Source organism: Paramisgurnus dabryanus, chromosome 20, assembly GCF_030506205.2.
Source record: "Paramisgurnus dabryanus chromosome 20, PD_genome_1.1, whole genome shotgun sequence".
NCBI classification, from domain to species: Eukaryota; Metazoa; Chordata; class Actinopteri; order Cypriniformes; family Cobitidae; genus Paramisgurnus; species Paramisgurnus dabryanus.
In genome coordinates, this window is record NC_133356.1 from 23,236,771 (window position 1) to 23,249,838 (window position 13,068).

Here is a 13,068-nt window from a genome sequence, read left to right on the forward strand (position 1 = left end):
ATACATAAAATATAATATTAGTGATGATATCCATCATAACACCTTAAATGGATAGTTCACCCAAAAAGATATTGGTAAATATATTATATTTCCTACTATTGACTTCAATAGTAGAAAAAAATACTATGAAAGTCAATGGACACCGTCAACTGTGTGCTTACCATCATTTATCAGTATATCTTCTTTTGTGTTTAACAGAATAAAAAACTCATACATGTTTACAACAACGTAAGTGTGAATCACAATTTTCATTTTTGGGTGAACTATCCCTTTAAATGTGGCTTAAGTGTCCAACGACAATTGTGTATATAAAGGCAAATGTATAGCACGCAATGGTATTTTACAGTAGTTTTGTCATGCACTACCTGTCAGACTTACATGTCAACCTACTCACAGTACACACACCTTAACATTCAAACACAGGATAACCATTACGGTTGATAGATCCAGAATGATTCATCTATTCAACTCTGAAAAAAACATGCTTTCCGCTGAAAGCGTCTGGGTGCAGTTAACTGTTTATAGTGGACCACACAAGCACACATATAAACATAAACATTCACACTCATATATAAAAAATGCACACGTGAAATGCACACATGCTTACAAAACTCTAGTAGATTACAAAGTGCCTATCTAAAAGGAATTCATCCTCTAAACAAACCTTGTATTATTTTTTTCTAACAGACGACATCTGTAATTCATGTATGCCAATATAGACAGGACACACGTGTTATTGTCAAAGTGATGATCTATAACGTTGCTTCCCAATCCTGGTCCTCGAGGACCCCCTCCTAAAACGTTTTAGAGGCTGTTTACACTTGGCATTAACATGCGTTTTCGTCGATCGGATCACAAGTGGACGACGTTAATGCCAGGTGTAAACGGTGTTCAAAACGTTTTGAGCTCGTCCACTTTCGACCACTTTCAACCACATCCAGAGGTAGTCGAAACCACTTTCGATCGGATCGCTTTGGAGTTGCGGAACGCATATGTGGTTGAATGTGTTCGAACAGCCACACGCGACTGCCTTCTCTCCACCCATTAATCTAATCTGAGGTATTAAACACAAGCTTTACGTCTTTTCTGACTTCTGGCGTGAACATACGGTGAACAGCGCTATTTTAGCCTTTCATTGATAAATCTAAAGCGGCGCTGATCTCCGTAGTTTCGTTTTGAAAGTGTGTGAAAGTTGAGCGATCATATTTCATCAATTGCGCTGAAATTTCAAAGAAAGCTCTTACATACACACGTACAAAACTCTGCAGCATGTTTACTTGCTAAACACGCAGTGGACTTAGACATAATATTAGTTTGCGTCCATATAAACTCATCATTACTCCCGCTCGGGTTTGAATGACAGCAGAGAGACTCGCCCACCGTCTCACGGACCGTCCCCTCACAGTATTCAGTACAGATGCGGTCGAAAGTGGACAAAAGAGACGGATTTAAATACCAGGTGTAAACGTGATGTGTCTCTCTCGTCCACTTGTGATCCGATCGATGAAAACACATCTTAATACCAAGTGTAAACAGCCCCTTAGATGTGTCCTTATTTAAAACACCTGATTCAACTTATCAGCCTCCTTCCAAAATGGTAAACATGTTTTCCTAAAAAGCTGATGAGTTAAATCAGGTGAGTTAAATAAGTAGACATCTAAAACATTCTGGGAAGGGGACCACAAGGATCAGGATTGGGAAACACTGATCTATAACATGTTGAAGTATATAAAAAAAGTAAAATAATAGACCAAATACTACTCTGCAAAGTACAGCCAGAATGGGATCACATTTCTCAGAGTTCCCACCAATTTGGCTGCAAAACTGCTGTAATTTGCCATGCCATTTTACTCAGGCTGTGTGGAAAACTCAGACAGCAGGAAAAAAGCAGTCAGTAGATTGACCAGGCGTCGGAGGAACAACGTGGCAAAGTTTTTTCAACAGGCTCAGACAGGTTTACTGGAACAGGCGAGGGCTAACACACCTGTAACTTCATACAACTTTATTTAAAAAAACACCCTCTGTGATCTCCAGTCTTTCATCAGTGCCTTTATAACCTCATGTTTTTCCTAATCTACTTCTGCAGAACAACGCAACACCATTCCAAAACTAAATTTGAAAAGAAAAGAAGTCCATCACATCTATCAAACTCAAACAAATCTCTGCAGCAGTGCCGCCATGGTTACATAACGTGGTTTCCCGATGCTAATAATGAGAATCTGATGGCGTACTCGTCATCCTACACTGCAGCGGTGGAATGCTCAAGAAGGGCAGGCAGTCCTTCTGATGAGGTACAGATGTGCCGTTTGGGCCACGTGCTCGCCCTGCTTCTTCCGCCTGTCAGATCATGGCAGCTTCAAGTTTCACTCACACACGCACACACACGCACACACACACACACACACACAGCATGGTACGGCGTGACTCATGTACCCATGTTTCCAGTAAATTTTCCCTCCATTTCACAGAAACCTGCTTTTTCAACAATGTTTGTTTTAGGGTTTGAATGTTAGAAATGGCAGTAGAAGCATTATGCCATTATGGATTTTTTCGATTATATTTTGCAATCAACTGAATTCAAGTTCTACTTAACATGTACTTCAACTTTATCTGAAATTGAAAACAAGAAAAACATAGTTTACCTAAAAATGAAAATGAAATTTCCTATAATGCCATTAGACGTATACAACTTCCTTTCTTTAGCCGAACACAGAGCGGGACACTTGAAAACCAATGATCGTCTTACTGATGGCGTGTCACTATTTCACGTGTACCCATCAATGCTAAACATGTGTTTACAATCAACAATCACTAAAAACATTTAGATACAAATCGTATCCAATCATAAGTGTATCGTGTCCAATCACAAATGTATTGTTATCCTGCGGAAGACATATTTATCCATTTCTGGTAGCCGGAAATGAATGCAAGTAAAGTCACAGATAAGAAAATGGCACGCGACATTAAGGGCATAGCACAGGGTTCCTCAATTAGTTTGGACCACGGGTGGGTCACAATGCCAAAGGCCACTGACCACTATGTTTGCTCTGCTATTCTTGTTGTTGATTTTGTTGCTGTTGTTTTTTTTACAAACAAAACATCTGGATTTCCATATGCAAGCTGTTCCTGCTCATCTCCACACTGGAAATATTCAACATTTAATGTGTCAAACGCTTCAATTGGTCACAAAACGTACAGTTTGGATCATCCAATGTTTTCCAGTTACAGATTGGATCTGTTTTCCGATCAGAAACATAAAGGCTACAGTATTGCCGCTTTAAGAGTAAGTCACATCTACTGTAGCCTTTTTCGTAATTCTCTTCAATACACATGCAATCTACATCACCTTAAAGCTTGCTGCGGGATATTTCATTTTTTACGTGAGGATAGTAATGACTGATAGGACGATGTTGGAGGAAATTTTGCGCAACAGATCCAGATTGTTAATCAGTACTGCTTGCTTCCTGTACAATTCGTAGGTTTGTGGGTAAATGGAAAGTGAAAGTAAACGCGGGCGCATGTTCGAACGTGATTTAAATACCTGATGCCTGAAATACACCATAATTACCCAACCAAATCGGTGATAGTATAGCCTGGGTTTCCCCATGGAAACCTAGCATGGACCTTTTTTGCCCCAGAAATAGGGAACCAACCACAGAACGGGGAGGGGGCAGCAAGACGATGATGATGCGGTTAACATCGAAGCGGTTTTGTTTATCCAACGCGGGATAAAGTTACTATTCAAATGCAGCGTTAGATAGTTTTCTAAGTAGTTTTGAACGCAAGTTTATTTTAAAAAAGAGCAACTTTTGGCATTAAAAATCTGTGCCTTTCAAAAAGAGAGGGAAATCTGGAGCTACAAAAATGTACGGTATGTGGAAAATAATGTGTTTTAAGAACCATAAACAAGGCAAACACATTGTATTATACCAAATAGGGATGGGCATTCGATTAAATTTTTTTAGTCGATTGTCGGGAGAAATAACGATCGACTATCGCTTAATCATTAATATTTTTATAATAAAAATAATTATTTAACTTTTATAATTAAAAAATGTTGAATACAAAAATCCAGCGTGTTTTCCTCTATGAGACCTTTATTACAAGATCAACTTGTGGCAAACAGTTAAACTACATTTAGTTAGACAAACAGAACATATATGCGCTTGAATATGCAGCTGCGAGCCGCAATTTTAAACAGAGACCTCATTTGTTCCGAAAAATCATGACCTCTTCATGATTGTTTTTTTTAAATCAAAACGGAAGGTCACAGATAACGGAGTATGGTGTCAAATATTGCACCCTGGTGGTAAAATGTTGAATTGCTGCCACACAGTGAAATTCATTTAATTGCTGCAAGACACACGCTACGCTAGGCAAAGCAACCTGCATTAGATAATAAAAGTATTCGATTAATCAATAACAAATTAACGTCATCGGCTAAATTCTTAATGATCAATTATCGATCGTCGATTAATCATGCCCTCCCTAATACCAAATACACAAAATAATGTTGTTTTTTTAGCAATGAAATAGGTGCCCTTTAATATCGTGTATCCCTAGCCAGGATATTATTTACTGCGGTTTCTTTTGAAATGCACAAGCATATTAAATGCATAAATATATCTGCTAAACTTGAATTTTTGAAAAATGATACTAAAAGTGCAATTTAATATCGTAAGGAAGTACATCGGCATACAGGTGACCTTAACGCTAACAGACGTGGAACTTTTATAAATGTACACAAACACAGAGACTTTACTTTTGTCTAAACTCTGCATCAAAGAAAAAAAGCTATTGCTGCATGCAGTGTTTACTTCTCCCAAGTCAAGTGACTTGTATTAAGCAAGCAGCATCCCTCTTAACATGTCAGCGAGCTGTAATGAAGGCCTGATCCTGGTGCACAATGTGGCAGACAGTGGGCCGGAACATTCCGTTCACTTTCCTCTTACACAAACAGATGAGAGGGAGGGACTTCAGGAGCAGACCATTTCTCTCTGACCAGACAGGGCGGGGAGGGACAAACGTGACCTAACTGACATCAAACTTCTCATGTTCAACCCAAACATGGATCTCTCAGCTCAGTACACAATGTTGTTCTTTACACACGGCGCGGGTGGCCTTTGTATCCTAAATGACTCAGAAAGGACAACTATTCCCCCTCTATACTTTTTTCCCATAGATCCATACAAGGGTTTTGAATGAATGGACTATTAGGGTCTGAAAAGGGCAATAACATTTCTGGATCAAATATGATGCTTATTATTCAACTGGAGACCACTTACATCAAACATTATTGGTTTTGAGTTGTCTCTAAAAGTCATGATGTTATTGATCCAGAGATGAAGATTATCAGTGAAAAAAAATCAGAGTTGATCAAACAAAGCTATCGGTTGTAGACCAGGGTTGGCAACCATATAGGTACGCTGAGGGAAAATCAACGACACACCAAGGCAAGCAGATGCAGATAAATGAGATGTTAAAGTGTCACTGTGCTGTAGACATCACATGTTGCCGATTGTGCAGTTTGCACTCACTGCGGTCCTAAACTTGCAGGCAAGGTTGACAAATGGCGATGCAAAAAAGGCATAAGTAGGTTTTCAGTCATAATTTTTTATTATGAGACTCCTTACAGACAGAGTCACTTATATGCATACTGGCTTAGTGTATATAATAAGCATTTTCATTTTTGGTGAACTGTTCCTTTGGTGAGTAAGACATTACAGCTGAATGACAGACAGCATTTACAGTAAACTTCTTGATCCAACTCTGGACATAAAATACAAAAATGTAACCTCTGGCCAGCCATCTGACAAACTAAGCTGGGTGAAATACAAGGGAGTAACTCTCAAAACATTTCAAATATGCAATGGAGCAGAACCAAAATTACTGCCGTAATAACAAAATGGCTGATAAGATGAATTCATACTTCATAATCCTGCAAGGATGAAGGGTTACGCTCTAAAACACCTGCCTAAGTCAAAAAGCAATAAACACAGCATGCTTGAGTGAAGCAGATAAATCTATGGACAAACCTGCCTGAACCTGCGCTCTCTCCACACATACACGCACACACGTTTATGCAGAACATAGTTAAGACACGGATGCTTAAATTATCAAGAGAATGCTTTGTCTCCCCCCTTTGTATCTATGACAACCAGCCCATAAAACCCGTGATGCCCCTGTTCGCCGACCTCCCCACATTGCTAGCCTGGGCACACAGCCAATCGCACAAACATTATAACCTACAAATCGCCATGGGCTCACGGGGATTCATAAATAAAGATAAAGGATGTTGGTTTCACAGGGCTCGGAGGAGTGCAGGGCACAGCGTGAGTTTATAGAGTCTGCCTTTAAAATCTCATAAAGACAACAGTTATCTAAACACTTCAGAGGATCCTTGGTAATACAGGAGTGGAACTGAAGGAAAACCTATATGGATGAATTCTTTAGAAATATTTTACATTTCTGTTTATACACATATCAGGGAAGCATGATAAAAAAGGGAAAATGTGATTGTGATGTGAAAACTAACTCAGTTATAACTTAACCCTAACTGCATTAGCAGCGCAACAGGTTATGGGTTCAAACACAGGGAACACACATAATGATTAAAACTACCTTATAATGTGTATACCTTGTATTGTCTCCCTACTGTCTGCATTGAACTTAAACATTGACTGTAAATTAAGTTTTAAAGTATTAAAATCATGTCGGGCGCTGTTTAGACGATTTAATCAAAGTGAAAGCAGGGTTCAAAATGTTTGTGATTGCATCACTAAAATCACCACTCACTTTCAGAGGCAGACAAAACCCTGTAACCACTAACCACATCATGTTTTAGTGTAAAAAAATGTATCTGTATCCCAGATATCAATTAAAAGCTTCAATGTGTCAAGTCCCCCCAGTCTGCTTAACCCGCAAGACTTCCTTAGTCAGCCAGCTTCCACAGAAATCAGCTTCATCAGAATTCATTCATCGGCTTGCTCATCTACCAAATAAAACAACACAAACCAGACAGGCCCGGCAGCAATTCATATTAGTCTAAGCAGGTCACTTTAGCAGGGTTATATTCAGTTCTAGAGTCGGCCAAGTCATACCAGACTATTTTTGCAGGAAGCCACTGTGTATGTGAAAGAGAATAGGGGACTAAAGAAGAACTTCCTCTTGCTGTCATATTCCCAACCTGAAATTCCTGGAATGAGTTCCTGTGTACACTGCTGAATCCACAACATAAGCACACATAATAGAGAAGAGATAAGAGTCATGTTTTACCTGGAAGTTGCCCACCATGATGAGCCCAGCAGCACAGATCCAGCCAGTAGAGAGACTTGCTGTGTTTAAAACACAGTTCTGGTGCTTCTCGATTACATGGGCATAACGCAGCAACACAATTACCATCACTGAATAGAAGGACAGACATGGAAAGAAAGAGAGATTTATTTTAATTAATAACATTACAGCACATTGAAATTTTGCATTACATTTAGATTGCTTACAGACAGATGCTTTTATTCCAATCAATGAAGATCCCTGGGAATCAAACCTATAAGCGTAGTGTTGATAGCGCTACGATCTACCAATTCAATTACAGGAACACATTACGCATTAGAAACAACTGACAGAAAATCTTAATAAATCACATTTTATCAATGGTAGCCTTACACATTAAACTAAAGTCAACAGCTCAAAGGCAAAACCATTTATTCTTAAAATACAGAATAGGTTTGGTTGTGGTTTTAATGTCATCTAGATATGTTTAACATTTGCAATATGTCAGTATTTCATGGCATAATAATCAAGCACATAAGATATGTGAATTCATATTTATCTTCGATGCTTTTATCCTGTGCACTCAAGCCAGGCTATATTTTATCAGTATGCGTGTTCCCTTGAAGTGAACCCATCACCTTTGTGTTGCGCTTGCGCCCTACCAGTTGCGCAACATAGCGGTATAACATCATTAGTTTGTATGTATGTTGTTGTGATCTATATTTATACAGAATGAAACGTTTTTATTTACTGAGCAACCGAGACCGTGCCCCCGGGAAAGTTGGTGCCCTACGCAAACTGTGTACTCTGCGTATATGGGTCGGAACTACAGTGTTTGGGCACCAAATACAGAGATTTTGAAATCTTCAAACATTCAATTGGGATTTTTTACTAACAAAAAAACTTTCAGAGTTATTTGTTATCTACATTATATTATTTAGTTTTGGATGTTTAACCTCCTAAGACCTGGTGTGTCCACATACGTGGATATCACATTTTTTGTTGCTTGCACCATAATAGTTAATTCTGTATAACTGCAACCTGTTGTACACAAACATGAACAATTACACTACTTCATGTTTAAAGAAAAATATTTGGTTATTATATTTATTGGTTCTTCCTAACCCCAAATAGCTATAAGAAATCTAAAATGCAAGCCAAACCAAAGCTCAGCTCTTAAGAAGTTGAAATGTACCATGCAGCTGCTTCACAGAAAGTTATAAAACATTTCAAAACTTCAATGTAAAATCTATTATTTGAAAATTATAATGGCAATTACAATATCTAAATGAACAAATCTTTTGTGAATTTGTCTTAATCATGTAGCCCTAGTTCAACATTATAATTTTCTAAGTTGTTTATCAGATGGTTGTACATACAGTATACACTACCAGTCTTTGTATTGTAACATTTGCTAACTAGATTGCTGTCATCTAACGAAATGAAAGGAGTATAATCCTTAAGTAGCATCCGTAACATTTTACTGCTTCCTTAACCAACTAGCCTATAGACCAGGGGTCTCCAACGTTACCCCGCGGGGAGTCTGTTAGGTGCCCGCAAAAGCACATTCTATTAATAGTATTATTACATATTAGCTTGGCTTGGGTTACGTACGTTAACATCTTAAACAGTACTTAAACAAGTAAACTAAAATAAAATCAACAAGTAAAACAAAACAGTTTTGAGTAGACTATATCAAAAAGCAGCCCTCCAGATTGTTTTATCCATTGTGGTAGCCCTTGCTCACAAAAAGGTTGGAGACCCCTGCTATAGACAATAGACTAAGACCCAGTTAAACAATGTTAATAATTTCAAAGTAGAGAACAGGAAATATTTATTGTTTGTCAACCAGCACGGTATTTGTGGCGACACTAGTTTTTAACAATGTGTTCTACAAAGGCTACTAGAAAGACAAAATGTTAAATACTCTTTTTCTCTCGTACTTCAATGCAAATCAACCAAATAGTACAAACTAGATCAAAAGGTGAATGCCATACGAGAAACAGTATTCAAAACATGACCATTCAAGACATGACCATCAGCATATAATAGGGTGTATATCATGTTGTAGTAACAAAACAAAGATGTCAAATATAACAGTTTAGGAGAAGTTACGTGAATGGAAAAACAAACATGTCTTCAGGCAAGTTAACCGTGTTAAATAAAATCCAGCTGTAGCACGACAGCAACATAGTCGGTGGATCATAACGGTTGTATGGCTGGCCAATAAATTGAATATAAGATATTATCGAGGTAACTGTGCTGAAGATTTTAATTTTCAGAATGAGAATATCATGAATAACAAATTTTGTTGAAAATGAAGATTAATGTGACAAAGACTGCACCAATAGTTAATTTCTCTTCCACTTTTTGTCTCAGCGCAAAATATAACTTTTATTATCATTCACTTTCATTTGATTACACACCTGTAATTACAAAAAATGCGACAACAAGTGACATTAACATATAAGGACCTCAGATGCTAAAGCTGCTAAACGCTACCTCCATCAAAAATTTGATAATAATATTGACTGAATGCTGTCCAAACGTATTATACGTTTATCAAATACTTTCGCTTCAAATCTGCTTAATCCCAGCTTCAGGCCATTGAGAAATATTAGTTTGTTGGCAGAATCCATTAAACGCCATGTCGATTTTTTCAGCAAAGTCCTTAAAGTTAACGGAAAAAGAATTGTATGAATAATGCGTGGTTAGGGTTAACTAACGTGCAAGAGGTTTTTTACCCAGTTAAAGGGTTAACAGAGTATATTAGGATATTGACTTGATTGAGTCTTTTACCTTTGTGTGACTGCAGAATTTTTGCATGTACTTAAAGGGTTTTGCAGTGAAAGTATATGTTAAATACTATTAAAATGAATAAAGTGACATTCGTGAAAATAAGCATTTAAAATGTACATTTAATAAAAAGCAGTAATTGGTTGCTTGCTCTACATTTTTTATTGTGTTTTTGCACAAAATATTTTTTATGTTATATACCCAAACCACTATATTTTAATTATGCAAAATAAACTCACATTTTTTAATTATTCTGTAGCAAAAGCAAAAATATCATGCCATATCTAGTATTGGCAAAACGTAGTATACACAAGCATCTACTATTGGTCGGACACATTGGCTTTTCTCTTAATGAATTTTCAGTGGATACAGGCTTTGGATACACAAACTCTACTTACACAAAAATCAGTGAAGGCCTAAATTTACTTGTTATCAATGATTGAAACAAAATGCTAAGAAACTGCATCTACTTCAGACAACCCCACATCCCATCCTTGTAATTGCTAGGTGTAATGAAAGCCCCCAGAGGTCATGAACGGTAATCGTCTTTTCAACTGTCTGTTTTTGTGTGTGTGTGTGTGTGTGTGTGTGTTTGTGTCAGCATCCAATTTCCTGGAAGTTAGCTCTCAGAATTTAGGACATACAAGTGGAGACTTAAATGGTGTCAATCGGACACGGGCCATTATTATTCTGCTATGTAGCTAAAGCTACACCTCAGAGACAAATAATACCACTACAGTCAACCTCGAATAACATCAATCACATTGTGCAGCATTACGTTGCTCAAGGACAAGGCGAGATATTCGCCTTGAATACGTCTTGGGGTTGGTGTCAACATGACACAGAACGTATTAGGTCGGTTTGGAGGTCGCAGCTTGCGTCTTTCTAATGGAATTGATGATTATGTTTGCACTAAACACATCAGTGCTTTTCTAGATCCAAGTGCACACTGTGAAAAACCGTCCGAACATACAGACTCAGTCACGCAGGGTGCTGTTAACAAGCTCATTATTACCAATGAGATAATCTGTCACTATTGCAGATATAATCACTGCAGAGACATCTATAGTTCATATAAAAAACTCTCGATAAGAAAGACAAAGCTTATAAATCATGGGTCACACCTCAATCATGCGATTTCTTTCAAAAGTCCCTGTTCCTAATTTCTGTGTATCTTGGCTCTAAGAAGATTCCAGTTTGTAAGGAGTGAAATGTGGCAGAAATACCTTTGTTCAAACACATTAGCCAGACAACAGCTGTTTATTCATGGAGCATGTACAGGAAAAGAGGTGACGATGGGCAAGATGTGTCACGCTATTCAACTAGCAAACTCAACACAATTTTTCTCTTCTAACCATACGTTTAAATTTTAAAATGTGTAGTAAAATTTAAAATAGCAAGGTGAATTGACACAATTTAATTAAATCTAAAAATGTAAGAAAGCTTAAAGATTTTTACAGTATATAATATGCATATACAAACAGTTTTATTATTGTTATTTTATATTTATGGTGATATTTATTTGAATTCTTCCATAATTTTACTTGTTTACTCTTTGCCATGCCCATATTAAGATTAAGCTGTGTCAAGCTGTGTCCATTAATAACCATTTCACAAGGTAGTTAATTCTCATACTTTTTTACAACTTCATTTGTACAATTTAGTCTCATTTGCTTTCGCCCTAGTGTGTGGGGTTAGGGTTTAAGCTTCATTCTTTCTTTCCCTACAAATCATAGGATTTTGAACAATTCACATCATACAAAATCCTCGTAAAATTTAGTTTTTTTCCTGTGAGATCGGGTTTGTTTCTGAATCTTTTTACATATAAACAGATTTCTACTTGAAAGCAAATATCCTGAAATGTAATTTGGTGTGTTTGTTGTACTTCAATCAATAGATTTCTCCTTGCCTACAAGCAGCTTCCGTTAAAAACGACACAGCTTAACGCCCCATTCAGACAGACAGCGACAAGCAGTAGAAGAGCAATGTGATCTTATTCATTTAAATGGATGTTTGGCGACTTCCAGTGACACGAGCGAAAGTGACCTTTGGCGACCGTATGGGCGTGTCCAGCGATGCAAGAAAATTAAGAAAAGTTTAACTTTACGAACATGATGAGCAATTTTCGGGAGCGACTACAAATGGTGCAGTGAAGTTCATGTCATTCTTCTTTGTCAGTTACAGGAGTGGACGGTACTCATTTGTTTATGACAACCAGATCTAGAAACGCCTTATTGAAAGAGACGGGCGACATAGGATTTTTTAGGCGAAGGTCTATGTACAGTGTGCATGATGCAGTTTTTGTCATTAGATTAGTGTGTGTACTATATGCCCACCGGTGTATTTTTGAAACCCAGCTACATTGTACAAAGGTCTGTGTACGTGTATGAGTCAAATAAACTTTGCTTTGCAATGCTGTGCATTCAACCGTGCACGTACGTTTGCATACACGTAAAATAACAGACTATACACAGGGATTTACACCACTACTGTAACAAATTTTCACCTTGGTGCAGTACCAGTGGCAGCCAGTGACTTCTTTTTTAAACGCACGATGCAAAGCTTGTCACAACATGTATTTAGCTGGTCATATGTGTGGTTTGTCATTTCAAAATATGTGTTCGCAGTGTCATGTAAACTGCATCGCGCATGATGTCAAAATAAGTGCCTGTTGCACACTCGTCTAAGGGTTTATGATACAAGAGACGCTCACGTTTGCCAGATACTTAATCTCATGTGTAATCAGAGTTTAGTGTTAAGTGTGTGTCTTGTTAGTATTTTGTGAACGCCTCTTTTATCATAAACCATTTAGATGTGTGTGCAGCAGGCACTTATTTTGACAAAAAGCATGATGCACATGGTTCACCTGACAAAACAAACACATATTATAAGTCACCGTCCGCCCCTGTGCAGTACTTTCTCAGTATCTCACATATAAAGATAAAAGCATAACCAGCAGCCCATCACAGGGTCTCTGGGAGCCTAAACTAACATTGGTCA

General features: G+C 37.7%; 1 protein-coding gene across 1 annotated transcript in view; it reads right to left on the minus strand.

Moving 5' to 3' along the window:
• LOC135787285 (transmembrane protein 150A) overlaps positions 1-13,068 on the minus strand; it is a 33,814-nt gene that overhangs the window by 7,094 nt on the left and 13,652 nt on the right. The window contains exon 6 of the mRNA XM_065297149.2: positions 7,276-7,403. Coding sequence (XP_065153221.1) covers positions 7,276-7,403 — 128 coding nt within the window. The remainder of the gene's footprint in view (positions 1-7,275; positions 7,404-13,068) is intronic.